Source organism: Varroa jacobsoni, unplaced genomic scaffold (genome assembly GCF_002532875.2).
Source record: "Varroa jacobsoni isolate VJ856 unplaced genomic scaffold, vjacob_1.0 scaffold_1022, whole genome shotgun sequence".
In the NCBI taxonomy this organism is placed as follows: Eukaryota; Metazoa; Arthropoda; class Arachnida; order Mesostigmata; family Varroidae; genus Varroa; species Varroa jacobsoni.
Window position 1 is genome coordinate 137,034 of NW_019213924.1, and position 19,641 is coordinate 156,674.

A 19,641-nucleotide genomic window follows, 5' to 3' on the forward strand; every position below is an offset into this window, starting at 1 on the left:
TTATAGCGTGTAATTTCTGTGGGGAGTGTCTCGTTATAGGCATTTGTTATACTGGACAAAGGTTTCCATTGGGGGCCCTCAACCAGCTGAAACTTGCTAGGAAGAAAGAGATGCTTGAACAAATATTTGCTATGGCAAACAGCCCGAAGCATCTTGTATGTATGGTTCGTACATTCCGTATTGTTTGGACCATATAATATTTGAAAGTCTGTGCGGGGATAGTTATGAACGAACACCGTAACATCTGCGAATTTGCCAGATCATGTGAGTGTACGCAGCAATGTATTTTTCCAGTACCTATTACGAAAACGTTTTCAGCCGTATCTAATATTTTAGTCGATTAGAAAGCTAAGAAACGCGCGTTTCTTAACACGCATTCGTCTGTTGTAGCGTAATTTAACTTGTCCTTGCCCTTTGCAACAACAAGCCCGATTATCGCTGATACTCAGTCCGGCTTGATTGGCCTACCGGTTCGTCGTTTCGTCTCCTGGTTATTAGAGCCTCGATATTTCTCCTCCATCGAATTTTATTTCATTAAGATGTCTTAAAGTTTTGTAGTAAAGATAAATATATATAAAAAGTCTCATGGGGCAATAGAGTCGAGTCCTATTTACTTGTTAGGGATTATAAGCCACTTGGATACAGGCTTATCGCCAAATGATATTGCTTAAATTTAAACAACAACACTGATTAGTTCACGTGCCTCAGATCCTCTCGCTCCTTCGAGTTGGATAATAGGAACATATACCCATGAATGCTCCTTGTCTATTTCACCAAATAATAATGAATACATCACAATAATGGATAATAATGGAAATTGCACGTCTTTTTTTACGCTACACGTAACTTCATACATTTATTCGTAAACTGTGCATGGTGATGAATTCCGGACCACGATTAAAAAGAACTTGATAAAAATCTAAGCCAATGAATATTACTACTCAATTGTATATCAGATATAATATCATACTGGTAGGATATTGTCAATCGTCTGTGATCGATATTGCAAGTACGATACCCAGAGCTATTTTTTTCAACAAATCAGATTGTGGTCGCAGGAGGTGCATGCTTCAAATACTGACGAGTTCGAAATCTAGACAGCGTAATCATGCACGTATTAGCCATGGATAATTGGTAGGCATTTTCCGATGATGTGTGCCCATGAAGAAAGAAACATCTTGATTTTGTTGGCCTTGTTGAAACAGTGAGGTCTGTAGTTGCTGTCAATGTCCATTCCAAATAGCTCAGGGTGCATCCCAAAGAAGTTAGGTATGGTATCAAATACACGAACGCTACAAAAGATTCTCCCATGTTTTGACAATCATACCCGTATTTTCAATGTTTTACTTACGGACAGAACAAGAAGAAACTGGTGTTAGACTTGAGCGCACATATATATAGAGATATATACGCACAAATAATCCATGTGTGTAATAAATATTTGACGGGCTCCAGCTTTATTGACTCGTGTTTAGACTAGTTCACTGTAAATAATATATTCTTTATGATTCTATCTAATATTTCAAAAATCTAAATTCAACTAAATAGAATTATATATTGTTGCCCATGTAACTTACTCATAGACAAACGCTTTTGATTGATTAACTTACTCACCTCACGTGACACGGATATCAAGCAGACGGTTAGCGTTTTCGTTCAGGGTCTTTCTCCTTTTCCGTATTCACAAAATTTCAGCTTCGTGCTTGAAACAGTGCTTTATAAAAATTTCCAAATGATACCTATGAAAAAAGAGTAAGTGTTCACGTAAACATCAATAGTGAAAATTAATGCGTATAGCTTAAAAATCCTTTCAGAGGCACCAGTCTCTTTATGGAACTTCTACACATATGAAGTCATGCGGCCTCCAAATTATTGTATTCAACTCTGGTGTTATTATGGCATAGATTTTTTGATACACTTGCCAACTTCGCTATTCCAGCATACACTGCAATGCGGTGTTCTTCGTTCCAGGGCAGTCACTTTTTTGTACGTTCTTCGTACCAGAAACGGAAGCGGCGGTACGGGGGCGTACAATCTTCGCTCGGCTCATTCGAGTTCTTTGTGAGAAGCAGTCGTTTCACCAGATGGTAGTCCGGCAAAAGAATTGTATATAATATAGGCTGCATAAATACTAACCAATTTGATTTCGCTAATACTAACGGATTATAACATTCAAGCACAACATTAGAATTGTGAAATGCAATGGTTTTTGTAAAATGCACAACAGACGCTTTCCGTTCCATATCTATCAATACAACTTGGAGAATGCTCAACGGCCATTAGCAAGATGCCCGGCGGTTCTTTTGTGAATCTGTAAACGTTTGCCCTTCTTCGACGTGCTGAATGACGTCCCTAACTAAAGTGATCCTATTAGATAACATTGTTTCATTCATCGCGAGAACAGGGCAACTTCGCCATTTGGGCATCCTCGATATGTCGGCGCCTCTTCCAGAGAGAAAACACCGTCGATGACGTTGTTTGCATTGTTCACGTTCTCGAAGCTTCACGATTACCTGGAAGGGTATCAAATTCATACGAAAATTAACTTCAATATCTTACATCATTAGCCTAATGAACTTTGCCAAACAAAAAAAGGCTAAATAGATAGTTGAAAAGCTAGGAAAAATACATAAGGCTCATAGAGAAGTACAAACCTGTTTAGCCACAGTTTTAACGATTGCTACAGCGGAACTCTTCGAACTATCTCTGAATTTATTTTTCTTCGCCCCTTTTTGCTGCTTCGTAATATCATTGCTACTGTCTCCAAGAGCAACACTTCCTCGGAGGCCGACGCCTTTTTTCGCCACGTGTTTCGGATCCTTGCTTGACTTTAAGTCACTATTTTCCTCTTTAGCCTTCGCTTTTTCCTTACCATTGGAATTGTCCTTTGTAAGCCCATAGGGAATACCCAGGTCCACCGTCTTATTGGGAGCAGGACAACATCCAGAGAATATTGGTATCTTGGGTGGCTTAAGGTTGGAGCCGCACTCAGCTGAACCGGTGGCCGGCCCCTCCGACTGAAAATGAGGCCGATCTTCTTTTAGTAAAATAATAGAACTGGGTGGAATTTGGCGCTTTTTAACAGGAAGTAATCATATTAATGAAGACTCGAGTTGTGCGTGTTACGAATGGCTAGCGATCTATAGAAACTTGAATGAAAGTTGTACCACCATTCAAGAACAACTGTTTTTGTGCAAGATTAACTATAGTTGTAAGGAGCATAATAAGTGTGCTACAATATTTTGATATTAACATAGTTACAAGGCAAAAATTTGACTCGACCATGTACTGAAGACTTTTCGTACTTTCGTCCGATCGCTTTAACTGCAAAGGCAGTATTGCCTCCTATTTCTGTTGACGCAAAAAACCACTGTCGTAGGTTATTTGCATTGAACTGTTTCGATCCGAACCACGCCAACGAACTTGCGTGTGTTCTTGGAGCGCGCGCAATTTTCAAATTCATTGAGGAAAAAGCTATTATCTCTGTTAGGTGTATGTCAAAGTGTTTATTTGAGTACTACGATATAGGATCATTGTTTAAGCTTTACTCGCACCTTGTGCTCATTAACATCGAGTGACGAAAGTGTGAGAAGCGAATCTCCAGAAACATAGTCATCAACGGACGGAAGTGTAGCCTGTGCCACCGGAAACTTCTCATTTGCAGACGTACAACGATACACCAACTCTGCTTGTAATTTCTCGACGGAGTCTTCGCCTGTAGCAGTCTGTCAGAGCTCGAAAACGACGCATATAAATGTACAAACAGATCTTCATTTGTTTCATTGACAGTAGTCAAATCAGGTCGCATATATTATTATCAGTTATCAGATCTGAGTTTACTGCAGAATTTCGTGAGATAGATCAGTTTCTAGCTACATACTAGCTACTACATAGAACACATAGCTAGATTTTGCGCTTGATGGACAATCATCTTGTACCGTCCTGATGGTATTAGAGTAATTAGAGTATAATTAAAGTAAGTATAGCAGTAGTTAAAGCATTTGCAAGTATAAATCAAATCTATGGTCTTTAACTGTTTTCTATAGCAATATTGAATGTAATTAAGAAGCCGCGTCACAGGTAGGAATTAAAACAATTGCAAAGTGTAGAGTGAAGTTTGTCTACCACAATAATTAACGCTTTTGCTGCGGCACCCTCAGGACAATTTTGAACAAATTAAATATAAAATAAATATTGGTAGCCTCACTCGGTATATAAGTAAGACTAAAAAATAACGTTTTTGAGCTCCATGTTTCCGATATTGTTCATTCAGGATGACGCGATAGTCACTATTAATGAGCATTAGGCAGATGCTAGCTGAACTGCTCGAATAGCAAGGACTGCGTTATATAGACACTGCCAGAATCACTGTACATTTACGGGAATAGCATTAGGTTCGTCCACAGGAAGTCAACTTTGCCTCTGGGCCTACAAGTAACACAATATAATAATAATAATATTATAATAATAATAGTAATACAAGTAACACTACCGAAACAGCATATATCTACAAGCAAAAAAAATGATAAAAGTATACACTTACATATGTTGGCAGACTGTTTTTATCGTACGGCTTGACAGTTCAACACTTGTGCGGTATTACATGCTATGCTTGAAAACGTATTTTAACTACGGCCACTGATCTGAGGCTAGACTTCCTTCATGTTTTAGGGCCCAGTTATTAGGCCAGCTTTCAAGTGGTACTCAACCACAAAATTAGTGACTATTGTTTATAGTCGGTCTATTTACATATTATAGTACTATAGTCTATTGTCGGCTGTTGTCTAAGAAGAAGTACTGAACTACCTATGGGACTCCATGGGGTTGTTCTTACGTTTTAAATTAACCATTGTCAAGCTAGCCTGCCAAAAATTAGGGCTTAAAAAGTTAACATTTTGGGTGGAAATTCTTCTAAAGAAGGTGCGACCCCCATCACTACCACTCTGGTGTCTTACGAAACCTATTCACGTTCGTTCTTTGAATGTCTACTTTCTTCACTGCTATTAAATCTATTAACGATAAACAACAAAAGAGTAGAGCTAGTTTTTGTTTCATATATATGTATAGGTACATCATACGAGTTCAACGTTCTTTTCTAAGAGCCGATAAGGCCTTGTATAATGGATACCGTATTTACAGCACATCCAAATGAAATTAAATAGTTGCGGTTGGGTTGTACAATGACTGTGTCTATACATATCTTTATGACTTATTTATGTTTATCCTGGAACAAAAAAAGGTCAAAAAAATTGCCCGCAATCGATTTCATCGATGACGATATAACGTTGAATATCTGTTTGATCTATTTGGATAATATTAATAATCTACAAATTTGGATTTACCTTTCGAAAAATTACCTTCTTCGCAGTTAGATAAGATCTCTTGGGAGCCTATTTTTTAAACGAAAAATGAACTTCCAGTTGAAACATTTCTGATTTGTTTTCCACCGTAAACACATTTTTCACGTAAGTGTAAGCTTAACTTTTTTTTCCTTTAAAAATGATCAAAGTTTGAGTTTATACTTGTTTCGTATATAAAAGGAATTGCTTTGAAGCCAGTAGGGAAGACGTTATTTTGGAACCTACAACTGGACAGCGAGATGCAAAAAAGTACTCGATTCTATAACTCCCATTAACGTAAGTAAATGAAAATCACATTTTTTTTAAAGCAAGTAGGAATAAAGAAGTATTACGATTTCGGTTGTTATGTTTGAAACGGGCTGTTCTTTTTCGGGTATTTTCCACAGTAGCTCCTGGGAAGCCGCTGTCGCTCTGCTGATGCTCCACTTTGACTCTGAATCCTGCATTTTCAGTGCCTGAGAAAAATTAATACTTTTCTGAATTTGTTCATCTGCAGCTTCTGGAAACTGAACAGACACATCAGATGTCTTTGGCGCAGTTGCCAACTCGATGACGATTTCTGGCTTAGGACCCCCCTTTGTTTTGTCGCCACGTCGAAACCACTGAAATGCACCAGCGAGCGCGTTTGCTTTTTTTATTTCTTCAACTGTGCTTGGTAAGACCTTCTCAAAGTACTGCCGAAGACCACTATCGTCATCTTGCGATGAGTGCGCGTCGTACTTGTTAAGTCCTTCGACCTGACGAAGAACCTCAAGAGCGTGCTGGGCTTCGACCGAGGCATCTTGAGTCTTGTTTTTTCGTTTATACAGAACATCCTGAACTTTCTTCTTGTCCTTACGCCGTGGATGTTCTTCGCTCTTAATTTTGTTGTTATCGGCTTTTGTCGTCTTTTCCTCCTCCAGGTAGAGTTCGTTAGGCACAGAATCATGTGATGTCTTAGACGTATGCACTAAAGTACTGCTGAAACCTCGGCTGAGCTCTTTTGCCGATTTAATATACCACATGGGACCATTTGATTCAATTTCATGTTGCGATACTAGTATTTCTTTTGTAGGTTTCTTAAGAATTCGCTCGGGAGTAAGCAATTTTGCCTTCAGTTCGCCGGTAGGCACGTCTGAAACAGTTGGTGATGCTGCAGATTTTTTGCTTTCTAATATCTGTGAGGCTGGTGCAAACGCCAAAACCTCTTCATCCTGGGAGTCCACATCATCGTCAGATCGAATTTGTTCAAGTGGGCCTTCTTTATCCTTTTCGCCAAGCCGTCCTGTACGCTTTCTAAAGAGCGACTTTCGAAGTTGACCACCTATTCCCAGTATACCCCGTTTTTGGTATGTGGCGCTAGGGATTTCCCTTTGTTCCATGTAAAAATCAGTAGTTTTTCCAGGCTGCTCAAGGGTGATCTTTGAAGTAAATTCTTTGGCTCGTTGCTGTCGACTCTCTACGCTGGAGGTATCAGGGTTGGCCGTGGCTTTAAACTTTCCAAATGAAAATTTTGGTAAAAATCCTTTTTTTGATTCTACTGCAGTCTGCAATTTGCTGTACTGTACTTCTGATTTCGCATGTTCTACGTCCTCGTCAGAGGATGACATGCATTCTAATGAACAATAGCCTTTTCGTTTTATGCAAACCTGATGACTATGAGGCTGCTGGTTCGTAAGATCGGCCGGGTCACATGGATCGGGTTCGGGGTCGTCTGACTTGCTTTTTAGTGATTTTGTCTTGTCCTTACTTCGTTTCTCTGTCTGAAGCTTCTTACGATCAGGGCAATTTTTTGCGGAAATCTTCATTGAGGAGCTCCATGATTCTAGAACTTGCTGTGCAGCGTTCTTCTCCAAGTGACTAGCATCATCACTGACTATCAATGGAACCGAAAACTGGCTCGCTGACGGAGTATGTATCAATTCGGTGAGAACAGCACCGTTAGTCCACGGAAAATCTACGATCTGGAGTGTACTAATATCCTGGCAAAGCTGAAGATCCGTTTCAGATGAACTCCTTTGCTCTGCTTCGGCTTGCATATGGACCTTGGTTGAAGGTCCGTTCTTTGATACACTGGCCAGTTCTTTCTTAAAGGACGACATTGATTTTGGCCTTATACTACCTCCAACTGTAACAATTTCCCGCATACTGCGTATAACTTCCAGGTCCTTTTGCTCAATGATTCGAACTAACTTTAATTGATATGTATTATCGTTAGAACGGTGATCCTACCGGCACATCCATAGTATTCTGTACCGCTGTTCTGTGATGCCTTATACTGAAGTAACGTACCTGCAGACAAACGCACCAACATCTTCCACACTTATTCCTACTTTGAAGCTGAGAACAGTTCTACTTATTTTTTCCAATAGGTGGAATATTCTGATGGATAATATATCTACGAAATACAACACCATCTATGTGTATTTTACGTAGCGACAAGTTCGACAACGTCGTTAGCTCCCTTTCCTCCACACACCATTATACATTGTGCTTCTGGACAAGCGAAACAAGAGTCAGTATGCCAGCTTCCATCTCACACATAAACACATGATATGTTTATCTCTATTCCCGGCAGGTCGTAAACGTGACAAGCGTCGCTATTCGGGCTCACGCGTCATAAACAGCATTACAGTCGATGCTACTACTACATGACCAGGTGGCCATTTCAGTGGACTAAAGGAGCAGCGCCACCAGGTGACGAAAGTGTCAGGATCATGAAATTCCAGTAGTAGCAGGAGCACCAGTGCAATAGATAATAGAAACGAAGCCCCGTACTGACAAACCCGACCATTCGTTCTACGGGAAGCAAGGCAATGACAGAGACCTTCAACGTGAACGATAATATGCTGCCCGGTAGAAAACAAGGCTCATGTTGATATTGTGGGCTCTACAAGCACTACCGGCACTATTGAGGCCCTGCAGGAACAGCACTAACAATTCTAGCGACATTGGCAGCAAGCAGCAGCAGCAGCACGGACAATAGTGACAGCGAACAGAACGCGAATAGGAGTAAAGCTATGCGCCAAATGCCCATATCTCGAAGCACGACACTACTCATAAAGTTCTGTTGCTGCTCTACTACTGCTTGATCGCCAGGTAATGGTCGGTATCGGGCCATCGATGATGACCAGTACGTTTCCGCCACTGTCTGCGTGAATGACAGTACTGCTGTGGTATTGGATCCGGCCCAATTCCCTAAACCGTCCTGAATTCCTTAAATGGTCTAGCAATAGCATTACCCTAGAGTAACCGCAGCTATATCGGCCATAGCTTTCGTCTCTGTGTAGGTGGTCGCAGTAATGGTGGTTGCATCTTCTGCTGCTGTTTGTACGTAATTTATACGAACTGTTCCAATGATGTAGGCTACAAGTATGAAATTTAAGTACTAACTATTGGGATAATAAGTTGCTTGCTTTTATGGAACTCAGTTTTGAGAAATAATATAATATTCAATACAATACATAATACACAATAATACAATAATTTCATCCTGTCATTGTTTTTATATTTTACTATATATATAATATATATATACTAAATTAAATTTATAGTAACTACGTTTTCGCCCATGTTCGATTCCATGTCTTGACTGTGACGGCAAGAAGGGCATTCAATGCTATATTTAATGCGCTGCTTCGCATAAGAAACACTAGCCGCTAACGAATCGCATCAATCAGACAAATTGAGGTTGCCCAGTCCTCGAGCACGCAAGCCGTCACAGCTAGCAGGCTTATCGGTTCAGCCTGATTAAACTTAAAACAATCATATCCCGTACATATAACTGTTTCTCCTAGAGATACAGGCCTGAGTTGCTGTACTTAGCCTACAATTCACCCTGTAGGTAATCTAAGTTGACTTACTGTAGTTATGAGCTGCCTCGCTTGCAGACATATGTAATTGATGCCAGAGAATACATTCACTTAAGAAATTGAAACATGACCGATTTTCTGACTCCCAGTTCAGTAAACTTGTTGGGAAAATAATGCGATAAAAAGCAACGTATCTGTAGTATGCTAAATAAAAATACTAAATATAGTTGTTATCGCAGTGAGGATTTATCAGAGTCTGTATTATATCGTTCTATAAAAAAAAATATACTTGTACAGATATATATGTATATATAAAAAACAAAAGGCCGCTTCAAATATGGGCAAAATAAGTTCCGCTATACAGAGACATATGATTTAACATTGCTCTACGAGCTTCAATGATACGATGCGTCGCAATTAGATCGAATGTGTTTAAGGAAAAAGGGAACGATCTTTATGTGTTTCCCCTTCGTCTGGACTATATATACAAATATATTTTTAATGCGATAAAACAAATGTATTTTGTATTTGTCAAGACGTTAACATAGCCGAAACGTCTGCGAAGGTGTATTCGTGATTTCAGTTCGATTGATCTGACGACTGTGCAGAAGTCTAAACGATTCATTCAAAATTGTATATGGAAGCACCTCAGCGTGTACACAGCAGATTTGCCTGGTGTAGGACACAAATTAGAAATATCGTAAAAAAAAAAAGTCATAACCTGCGCTCCTACTGAGTTACTAAATTAGATGGCTCTCTGAAATCCTCATATGGATAATTGCATTTCTAGGTCCAATCACGTCCTCAAGTACTTTGTCCGCATTGAAAATGCTGCGAGTGGTCCTATTGATTAAAATGGCTAAAGCGGAAAGAATGAATGATATGATTAAGGAAGCGAAACTAAATGCACTTATCGTTTGAGCCACTGTCTAGTGAGCTTAAAGTTGTGCATCACGGTTGTTCACTCTTCGACAAAATGGAAGTGGTCTGACTTGATCAGGAACTTCTGTCCGATCCTAAAGGCATGGGTGTCCATGTTTTGGGCAGCTGTTGTCGCTCCCTACAGAGGGCTCTCGGTTGCAACGTAATAATCATGCAGATAAATAGAATGACGGCGTCGAACCGAAACTGTGAGTATGCCGGATTATACGTTGTCGCCACCGCAACCAAGGAGTCGTCAGCTGCGTATTGGATCAGCCTCTGTGGGTGAAGAGAACGTTACGGTAATAAGAAGCGATCGAACGAAACGCAGCACATTGAAAAAAATCATTATGTCATCCTGTCCAATTCGTATTATGAGTGTTGTCACAGCATTTATAGCTTCGATAGGTAAAACTTCTATTTCAATGCGTCAACAGTAGAATAAGCGGTCTTTTTTGAATGCCTAATCGAAGGACATTGTGCAACGCTGCAATATACGAATGACTCGGCAACGAAACTGTACACAAAGTTAAACGTGAAAGCGTTATCTCTTTTTGTAGAGCTCATTTCAGAAACATGTAAAGCGAAAGTACGTTTAGAGAGAGAGAGACAGAGGGCGAAACGGAGGGAGAGAGAGAGAGTGCAAATTCGTAGTTAGGGAAAGTTCTAAGTACTTTTTAAGGCGCCAATACTTTAGCTGGAAACTAAGCCTATCTGATGGTTGTTGTTTTTTTTTTCTGAAACGTGCAAAAAGTTTACATTCTACTATCAAAAGCTTAGCCTTCTATCGGGTATGTATGTAAGTGCTCCGATAATTGTTACCTTTTTGCATATTAGTATGGCACAAACATGCTATTGGCTTGTTAAGATATCAAGGCCGTTGGCGGAACGCAACAACCGTTTGCAATCGCCCGCCATTATTGGCCTGTCTCACGAATCAATGGTAACGATCGGATTGTTTTTAAACAAGCAGTGAATTAGAAGCTACCTACGCTCTCGCTATGGGAAACGAAATACCTTGTTGTATGCATCAGATTTCCTGATATCCAGTTACTAATGGCTTATGTTTGTAACACGATATGGTTAAAAATGCATCGTTTACCTTGGGTCTTTTTGCTCAACTGTGCTGAAAAGAAAGTGATAGGCCGTTCTAACAGTGACTGGTGATTTTTGTCTCTGATCAGAAAATCGATTATGTTCTATTTTATCAATTTATTATCCGAGAATTACGGGATACAGAAACTAAATAGGCTGTAAAATGTGTTATGCTTTATAGAAGAAGCAAATCTACTACGACTATGAGTGATCAATTAGTAATGAAGATTGAGTCGAAACTAAGCCGGCGGCTACGGTTACGATGCTAATGACAACGAGTCAAAAATAACCCGCGCAAATAAGACCCACTCAGAACAAGGCAGCTTTTTCTACATAATGTAACAAATAAGCACGCGCTATAGCAAACTATCAGCTCGTAAATGGTACCCTACGGACTCAATGGAGGCGAGTCCTCGAATTTTTTGAAGACGCACTGTGATGAGTGATGTGATTCTAGCAACAGGGCCCACACAGTGGACAAAACCATAATATGGCTTTGGCGTTCTTGACAGCCATATTAAACACTGCAGTAGGCTCTGTTAAACATAATATCCAGCTACAGTGTGGCATAAAGTGCCAACTCTCCAGTATATGATTATACTGAAAACTTTCTTCCTTTCTTGCTGTTTTAACATAAAGGCAGACGAAGAAAGATAGCGTATAATTTGCCTAAATGTTAGACCAGCGATGATGCTTCTTACGTAGGGTAACGGAGTAGTAACCACCAGGTGAGGCTTATAGTTAAAGAGAAAGGAATCCCAAAATTAGGTTTTCAATTGAATAAAGCAGGCGAACCTTTTAAACAGACGCAATTTCTAGTGCACGCCTATTCCCTTTCTAGCATTCATCATTTTAGGCATATATTTTTGTGTCTTATTCTACTGTAGACCTAAGTTTTCACAACTCTGCGCCTTGTCTACGATTAGAAGTGAATACATATAATAAGTTTAATTCTATTAACAATTATCATTTTCTTTATGATATGTTAGATGACTAAGGTGGGTTTATGACTACTTTCAATCCTATGGATCCATTGAAGAACACTGAAATAAGTCCCACAGCATCCCTTAAGATAGAATAAAACCTGTCAAATAAGAGAGATTAAGAGTCATCTTGGAAAACTTGATAGTTCGTTTAAGTAGATGTTTTGTTCCACACCTGTTTTTCAACAGGCTGGTAGACTAAGGTAATTTTCTTACATGGGAATGTTATTATGTCCGAGTGTAAAAACATTTTTAGCTTAAATGCCGTCAAAACCACTACATTATTCTTGTCTATGTGAGACGTTTAGGCATTGGACTATTTGAAAACGAAGCATAGGAGGCGTCACTTGAAATGGAAGACGAGCTTAACCCTGATCCGAACTGTCTCTGTCATGGTGAGATAACATTGACTATTCAAAACCTGATAAGAACTGTTGATCATTGTTGCCGTTGCTTATTTATATATTCTTACTACTTATTCTTCCAGTCACTCGCAACTCGAACAGAACTCGAAATTCTGCTCATTTTGTCTTTGAACTTTTCAACTTATTAACTCTAGTATATTGTCCATAGTTGTTTTGCTATTTAATTTCCACAGGGGCATAAACCTGTTTGTAATCGAAATTCAATCTGACAAATAGGTACTTTGAAATCAGCTGCGCATTATTTGCTAAGCGTCCCTATTTTCTAGGAAAATATTGACTTCTTCGAGGACTCGCCTCCAAAGGTAGGTTTATCAAGGGCAGGACAAGTCATATTTGGGCTATTTAGAACTTAAACGTTTGCAGAGCAATGATAATAATAATAATAATAATAATTCTGTATTCTTAGCATACAACAACTCATAGATCTTTGTTAGCTTTTTCGAGCGTAGCATATAAACAAAAATTCTAACGTAAATTTTGTATGGTGACCTCTAATATTAATTTTATCCGATACACTTGTCGTATACGGAACATATACAGACATGTAACCTTGTCACTTGAAGGAGCATTAATGAGAAGCACTGAGATACATTTTTATCCTTACTTCTTTGGCAACTATTTCTGATAATACCTTGCTTTGCAGGCTGATTTCACAGTGGACTTGAGTCAGGTAAGTGCTGCTGTCATGTAGATGCTAGTAGGCCCACCGCAGTGAACGTCACGGAAGAGACGACATACTCCTTTCGAAAGAATCAGTTACTATCGTTGAAACACGTGAAAACGATAGTTCCCCGTTGTGCCTGTTTACGAGAGGAGCACCTAAGTGTGAAATTCTATCACCTCGTGTTTGTACGTAACCGCACATTGTGAGGCACAGTGCTTTCAGAGAATTTATTTTAGGTACAAAGCTTTCACAGTGAGTGGGGACAGCAATCGTTTTAGTGGCAAACCCAGATTCGAAAATTCATTTGTTTCCTCAACAGAACGATTTACGGCAATAAAAAAAACTGCACTCGTAGAAGCAGTCTCTGACAATGACCGGTTATTTGCCCATTAACAGTTATTTTTAACCTGCTAATTATCACTTTTACTTGTGTGAATATTTTGCATAATTGACTATTGGTACTGCGAATGCGAATGACACCGTTAAGTTCCAGCAGAACGGAGTCCCGACTTCGGTGAGGGTCTACACAACCTCCCCTCACCTCGCACCCACTTTCGGAGAACGGTGGCCTCTCGTGGCCGTCGCCTTATTGCGATCTAACGGCCTTCGATTCCCTCTTTTGAAACTGTATCAAAACTAAAGTTTATATGATAAGGCGAATAACTACCGATCCACTAAAAGCCAAAATTCAAACGGCACTCGAATCGATCGCTATATGCTTTAAGCTATCATTGAAACAATAAGGCACTCGTCCTCTCCTATCGTCTTGGGGCAATCTGAAAGTCATTAGCTCAGACTGGGTTTCATCGTCAGACGACGATAGCCAACACGAAACTGAAATAAAACCCAACTCAATCTGCTCGCGCTGTATGTACAACTAAATATAGCGGAATATTGGTACACCCTGACGATTTAAGTGTTTCTATCCATCTTAATACAAGAAGCGCCACTTAACTGGTTTTTGCAAATAAAGCCTTTTCATTATTTACCTAATTTGATGAAATCTATTTACATGGATGGATATATAATAATATGTTAGAAAATTCATCTGCTTGTATGTAGATGCATGTGTCGACTTGAAAGCTCATTGATCTGAAATTTATGAAATGTACCTTTTGCGACTTCATCGTATTAAATATTCTGTGTGATATAACTGGCAATTTAAGTATTACTATACTTATTCTTTTTATGGGTTGTGCAATTTTCAGGTGTTCCGTGAGCTAGAGACTTCAATCCAGGTACAGCGGCGTAGTATGCATATAAGATAATTGTTTCTACCTGCGGGTAAATCAAGCTTTTCGATTTAAAAGTAACCAGTGCTAGAGTGTGAAAAATAATGGCTTCTTCTACTTCTTCGGCTTCAAATTTATTTTCAGGACACTATCGAAATCTCGTCAATTTCATCTGATGTAAGTTTAAACCTGTATCAGATAGAACGCGTTCGCAAGATGTTATATGGAATCAAAACATTTTTATACTCAAGCCCCATAATTTATTGCCATGGACGAGGTATCTCTTTTAGTAAGGACAGAAACGACGGTCGTAGTTTCTACTACTGACTCGTCGACGCTGGGACAACATTTCACAGCGTAGATGACCGTTTTATACTGATGACCCTTATACTAATACAGTTCTGGTTATACCTCTGCACTGGCGCGCTTCACCTAACGATTTAAGCATTTACAACAAGCCTGTCACAGCGCTATAACATTGTGTGCCCTTGCTTTCGAAAAACCTCGACGCATCGACTTGTTGAAACAGCTTCAAGGCAATTCTAATTGGTCAGTTTTGAAAAACATTCGATATTAGGTAAAAAGGTGTCAGGACCGTAGGTATTGATTTTACGCTACCAATCAGCTATATGTTATACAGTAGGATGGGTTCCGTATAGTTTGCAGTCGAAGAATAGATTAAGTAAAACACTTTCTGGAAATGGCGTAAACCAACTCAGTTCGGACAACTGTCGTTTAGTCATAATTGTTCGCGTGTGCTTTTCATTCAGGATGAACAGGATGTACCCGCAAATGAGCTGCTCATCACTGATTCCCCTATTAAGTCTTCCGCGGAGGTACAGCCAAATACAGTGGCACATGGTTCCGAGTTAGTCAAGTGTCATCATAATCCGTTATCTCAGGTACTTATACTGCCTGATCCAACGGAGTCAAGACGTTGTATTGAGTGCTTTCGCGTTAGGCTCCTCGAATTTGACATCTGTGTTGACTTATTGAAAGATCTTAAAGCCTTTAGTTTCCTAGTTGAGTCAACCCCACAGTTCTGCCAACTGCTGGCAATATTTACGCCATACGAAGCAAGAGTCCTTCTTGAGTTACTCGTCAACGGCGACTATAATAACAACGGCGCGGGCTCTAGCGTTTCTTCTCCACTGATCCACACCGCAACACGGTTACTCAAGCAGCTATTTTCTCTGGGGGCGCCTTGCGTAACGCCTAGTTTAATTACAACAGTTCTTCAAAACTCATCCTGCATAAAACCCGCTAGCCGGACCGAGCTTTTAACAGCCGTCCGTCAGTGGATAAAGTTGGCTCCTGAAAACGCTATTGGCGTGCAAAAGGACGCGGCATGCTTACTTGACGATGAATCATTTGAAGACTTTTCCCGTCCTTGGATACCTGCCACAGTCAGTGCTTTCGCTGTACTGACAGATATCATTGAGCACTCTAGGACAGATCGAGCGACCTTAAAGCGATATGTTGATCTATCCTTAGATATACTTGCAAGGGTAAACCTCAGCCAGGTTGACACATTAAATTCATCGAACGTAGGAGGTATGGCAATTCGGGGTTTATCAGTAGTAGCTTCAAGCCAACCCCAATGTTTATTCGAGCCTGCTAGTTCGGTTTTAGTGAAGTTATTCGAAAAACTGCACGCTTTTAGCCAACCTGCTGTATTCTATCTGTGTGGATTACTTACGACGGCAGTTAAGACGTACGGGACAGCGACGCCAATCGTTGCGCGAACATCTTTTGATTGTTTTCTTGGCGATTCAATAAAAAACAGCCCACCCCTAGATGTATTAATCACCATTATTGACTGTCTGGTAGGTCATATTGAAAGATACCAACTCTGACATTTGTATTTATTATATTAAAAAAAGTTTAGTGAGTGCATGAAAGAAGAAAAAATGTGATACTTACGAGATGCTTCTGCTGCAACAGAATATTGTATGTTGCGTAAAGTAGCCACAAGTTAATTCCGCATTTCTTCTTCAGCCTGCTTCCATAACGAGCAGCATTTCTGCTCATCGTGTCTCTCAGATTTAATGTATGTATCTTATGTGTTTATCCATCACATTGATTTTTTTTTATTAAACTACCTCTCCGAGTTGTCTATGCGCAGATAGCTCTTGGGGAATCTTCAGATTTCTTCGTTTGCGTGAGTATCTCGTGGATACTCGACCCGCTTATTGGACTGCTCGACACCCGTCGGCATTATCTGGATAGTCCCGATAATAGGATGTTATTCTGTAAAATATACGAGCTAATTGCGATAATCTGTTCCACCAAAGTAAGTTCGCCACACATTGCGAGGCCAACCAACTTACCAAGTAACATATATTGAGAGCCGATAGGTATTATTAGCCGCGAAGAAAGCCTTAAAGTTCCTTTACTTTAGATTTCCCGAAAAAAACCCCCTAACACTAATCTTGTTAATAATAACTTTATTATAAAATATTCTTATAAACGCATGTGATCCCGTTACATTGGACAGTGCTCGACTCGTCGTGTGAGCTGAGATTTTTTTAACCGCTAGTAAATTTTGGTTGAAGGATGCAGCACAGAAGTAGGACGCTTTGAACACTAGTTTTTCTTCACCGAGACCATTCAACTTACTTTATAATGTAACACAATGCAGTTCCCTGTTGCCACTGAACTTATAAAAGTTGAAAGCTCTGTTCGTTGTTACAGTGTTCTATTATAATAGCAGACCTTTCCCATTCGATTCAAAGCAAATATTGCATCTGTCTTGAACACAATTATAAAATTTGAATTGTTCCAGAATCTGAAAAATATCGAGGGTCTCTCACTCCTCAAGTTGTACAAACACGCAGGCGAACGATATGAAGATCCTGATTTACGGCATGGTATTGTGAAAATGTTTTTTTCGCTTCTTTGCCGCGCATGGCCGCGAACCGCGTCCATGGAAAGTTGCTTAAACGCCATGTGCTCGAGTATCGCGTCTCACGAAGACGGTCGAACCAGCCTACAGGAACTGCTGAAGTCATCGTATCTATTTATCGATCTAGTTAGGAAAACCCAAATGCCCTTAATTCATAGTTCGTCATCAACCAGTTTAGATCAGACCGGCACTCCTGGGAGAGTTCTAAGTCCTCCGAAGTGTGCTCACTACTTTATAACTCAATGCCTACCGGTATTAATGCAGAAAGCGGCCCCAACAATATTTGATGACCCGGAAATCGGTAAACGCATGTTGAAGCTTTTAACTAAAGTCCTGCAAGTCATACTTACATTCAGTCTTCCGCCGGATGCACGCGACTTGACAATTGAATGTTTACGTCAGATCAAACGTCTTGTCAATATCCGTGAAACTGAAGGGAAAAAACTATTATTTTTGTTCATCTTGACAAGTGACAACGATATTTCGGAAGAGACGTTTTATGAGATTCAGGCCGGATTGACGACCCTTCTTGAAGAAGGATCATGTTCCCTGAACTCTGAGTACTGTGGCCTAATGCTCTATGGTCTAGTGAAAAGTGAGGATGCTACCTTTGATGAACTTAATGCTCTCATTTCTCGGATCTTGGAAACATTCGGACAATGGAGACCTACATTTCAACGAAACGGTTTTCGACTTTTGCTAAAACTTTTAACAAATCAGTATACTGAAGAAGTTATGGAAAACAGAACGATAAATGCCCTCTCTGAATTAGTGACTGCCATAAAAACGGAAACAATCGAATTATTAGCATCAGACTTCATGGAAAACGTTGAGCTGCTAAGCGTAGTTATCTCCCATGAGCGTCTAGGCAGATTTGCTGTGCATGCGGTCCTTATGGCATGCAAGCGTGAGAAAATGTCGTTCGTTGTAAACGTGCTGATAGCATCTCTCCGAGGGACAGAGTGCTTCGCACGCTATTTGACAACATTGGAGGCATCGGAAATATTTCACGATAACCAAGCAAGGCTTTCTATAATCTGTGAATTAATCCACAAGGTGGTCGGAAGCTCTCCGAGTATTTACTGGCGTTTCAACCCGGTCATGAAATGCGCCTTACTACTTATGGATATGCAATCTGCTGTAATAGACTTAGATAAGATTAGAATTCGCATATTGTTACAATTAAGCATTGCGGCTGTTACTGCTCTGTCGATAATTCCGTCGATTGGTATTGATCTCGATTCTAGCGACGCCTCTCTACATTCCAAATTTATTTGTACTGCAAGCACCTTTTACAGCTCAACAGAAGCTCTGCAGGAAATCCTAATCATTATCTGCCTTATCCTACAGAAGTCATTCAGCCCAGAACGGGATAAGTTGGATGCAATTATTAGCAAAAAAGACACCTTCCTTCAAAAAGCAGTAGAGCTACATTTTCCATTAGTTCTGCAGTTGCTCCTAACGTTAAGACTTGACCGCTTTGATTTCACAAATGTGAAGCTTTCCGGTCCAAGACTACAAAACATGGTGCTGGATCCCGCGTTCCCTCCACATCAGAGATTACTCGCTATACAGGTTAGGGTTTATGTAATCTTACTAACTTGTTTTGTGTCTTAAGGAACGCTAGACAAATATTTCATATTGAAAAACGTTAGCGCATTTTTTGAGAATGGACATCCAGATGACTAAGCTACCGAAAGGTTACTTCGACAGCTCCTAATGGTCTTCCTGTGCGAGCTAATTCGCTTGTATGAAATCGTCAAGGTTTGTTGCAGTCTAGCTGAATTAATAGAAATAAAAAAAAAACGATTATGCCCAACAGAAATAAGGATATCATAAGGCCATAATTTTTATTGACTGTTACAGGTTCTGACGGCCGCTTACGAAGCGAGCAACGATCGACAGTTTCCCCAATTAGAGCCTTCACTTTCCGTAGAAAATCTGCAGCGTACTGCACATACACTTCTCCTCTCCCCGGCATTCGAAGAGGCCGGTTTTGCTTTGTGGAAGGCCATTAAAGGTGAGGCCATTAGTATACTGACGATACGATTGCAAGTCGAATTGGAAAGCAGTAACGATAATGAAGCAGGTGACAAAAGTTCCGAGGGTCCGCCCCATTCCTGCTGTCCTTTACGGCTCGATATTACGCGTCAACTGGAGCAATATTTACCGCCCTCTGAATATATTCCGAAGACATTGGCAGCTTTGTTACAAGCTTGCCGCAATCTACGTCTTGATGGGTATTAAAGTGTGTATTACATATAT

General features: G+C 40.0%; 2 protein-coding genes across 15 annotated transcripts in view; one reads left to right on the forward strand and one right to left on the reverse strand.

Moving 5' to 3' along the window:
* Positions 1 to 824: 824 nt before the first annotated feature.
* On the reverse strand, positions 825 to 7,903 carry LOC111265904 (uncharacterized). 4 transcript variants are annotated; one of them, XR_015313241.1, is made up of 5 exons: positions 5,693 to 7,902; positions 3,555 to 3,725; positions 2,873 to 3,017; positions 1,615 to 1,739; positions 825 to 1,346 (listed from the first exon to the last, which is right to left on the reverse strand). XR_015313241.1 is itself a non-coding variant. In XM_086970706.1 (4 exons), the coding sequence occupies exons 1-4, from the start codon at positions 7,484 to 7,486 to the stop codon at positions 1,717 to 1,719; spliced, it is 2,133 nt and encodes a 710-aa protein (XP_086826832.1). In that variant the 5' UTR covers positions 7,487 to 7,903; the 3' UTR covers positions 825 to 1,716. The 4 variants fall into 4 exon arrangements, 2 of the variants coding, with proteins under 2 accessions (XP_086826832.1, XP_086826831.1); XR_015313240.1 differs by adding an exon at positions 1,923 to 2,513 and having other exon boundaries at positions 825 to 1,739; positions 2,655 to 3,017; positions 5,693 to 7,898; XM_086970706.1 differs by having other exon boundaries at positions 825 to 1,739; positions 5,693 to 7,903.
* Positions 7,904 to 11,029: 3,126 nt separating this feature from the next.
* The window catches only part of LOC111265891 (uncharacterized), a 13,042-nt gene continuing 4,430 nt past the window's right edge, over positions 11,030 to 19,641 (forward strand). For 7 of the 11 annotated variants that reach the window (XR_015313238.1, XM_086970694.1, XM_086970695.1 and 4 more), the window contains exons 1-3: positions 16,445 to 16,764; positions 17,257 to 18,951; positions 19,243 to 19,396. Coding sequence is in view for 10 of the 11 variants with exons in the window: in XM_086970694.1 (XP_086826820.1) it covers positions 16,714 to 16,764; positions 17,257 to 18,951; positions 19,243 to 19,396 (1,900 nt within the window). In the remaining variant the exon portion in view is untranslated. Of the gene's footprint in view, positions 11,896 to 12,458; positions 12,546 to 12,841; positions 12,878 to 13,218; positions 13,246 to 14,447; positions 14,478 to 14,615; positions 14,649 to 15,241; positions 15,374 to 16,444; positions 16,765 to 17,256; positions 18,952 to 19,242; positions 19,625 to 19,641 lie in introns of those variants that run through there. The other 4 variants (XM_086970701.1, XM_086970702.1, XM_086970703.1 and 1 more) reach the window with 4 other exon arrangements.

Bases quoted from the DNA above. Each gene is read 5' to 3' on its own strand.
- LOC111265904 (XM_086970705.1), bottom strand. From the start codon at position 7,486: ATGCGGGAAATTGTTACAGTTGGAGGTAGTATAAGGCCAAAATCAATG. The intron at 3,726-5,692 runs GTAATACTTCTT...GAGCTCTGACAG, and splicing joins CAAACATAACAACCGAAATC to ACTGCTACAGGCGAAGACTC. The intron at 3,018-3,554 runs GTGCGAGTAAAG...CCTCATTTTCAG, and splicing joins TCGATGTTAATGAGCACAAG to TCGGAGGGGCCGGCCACCGG.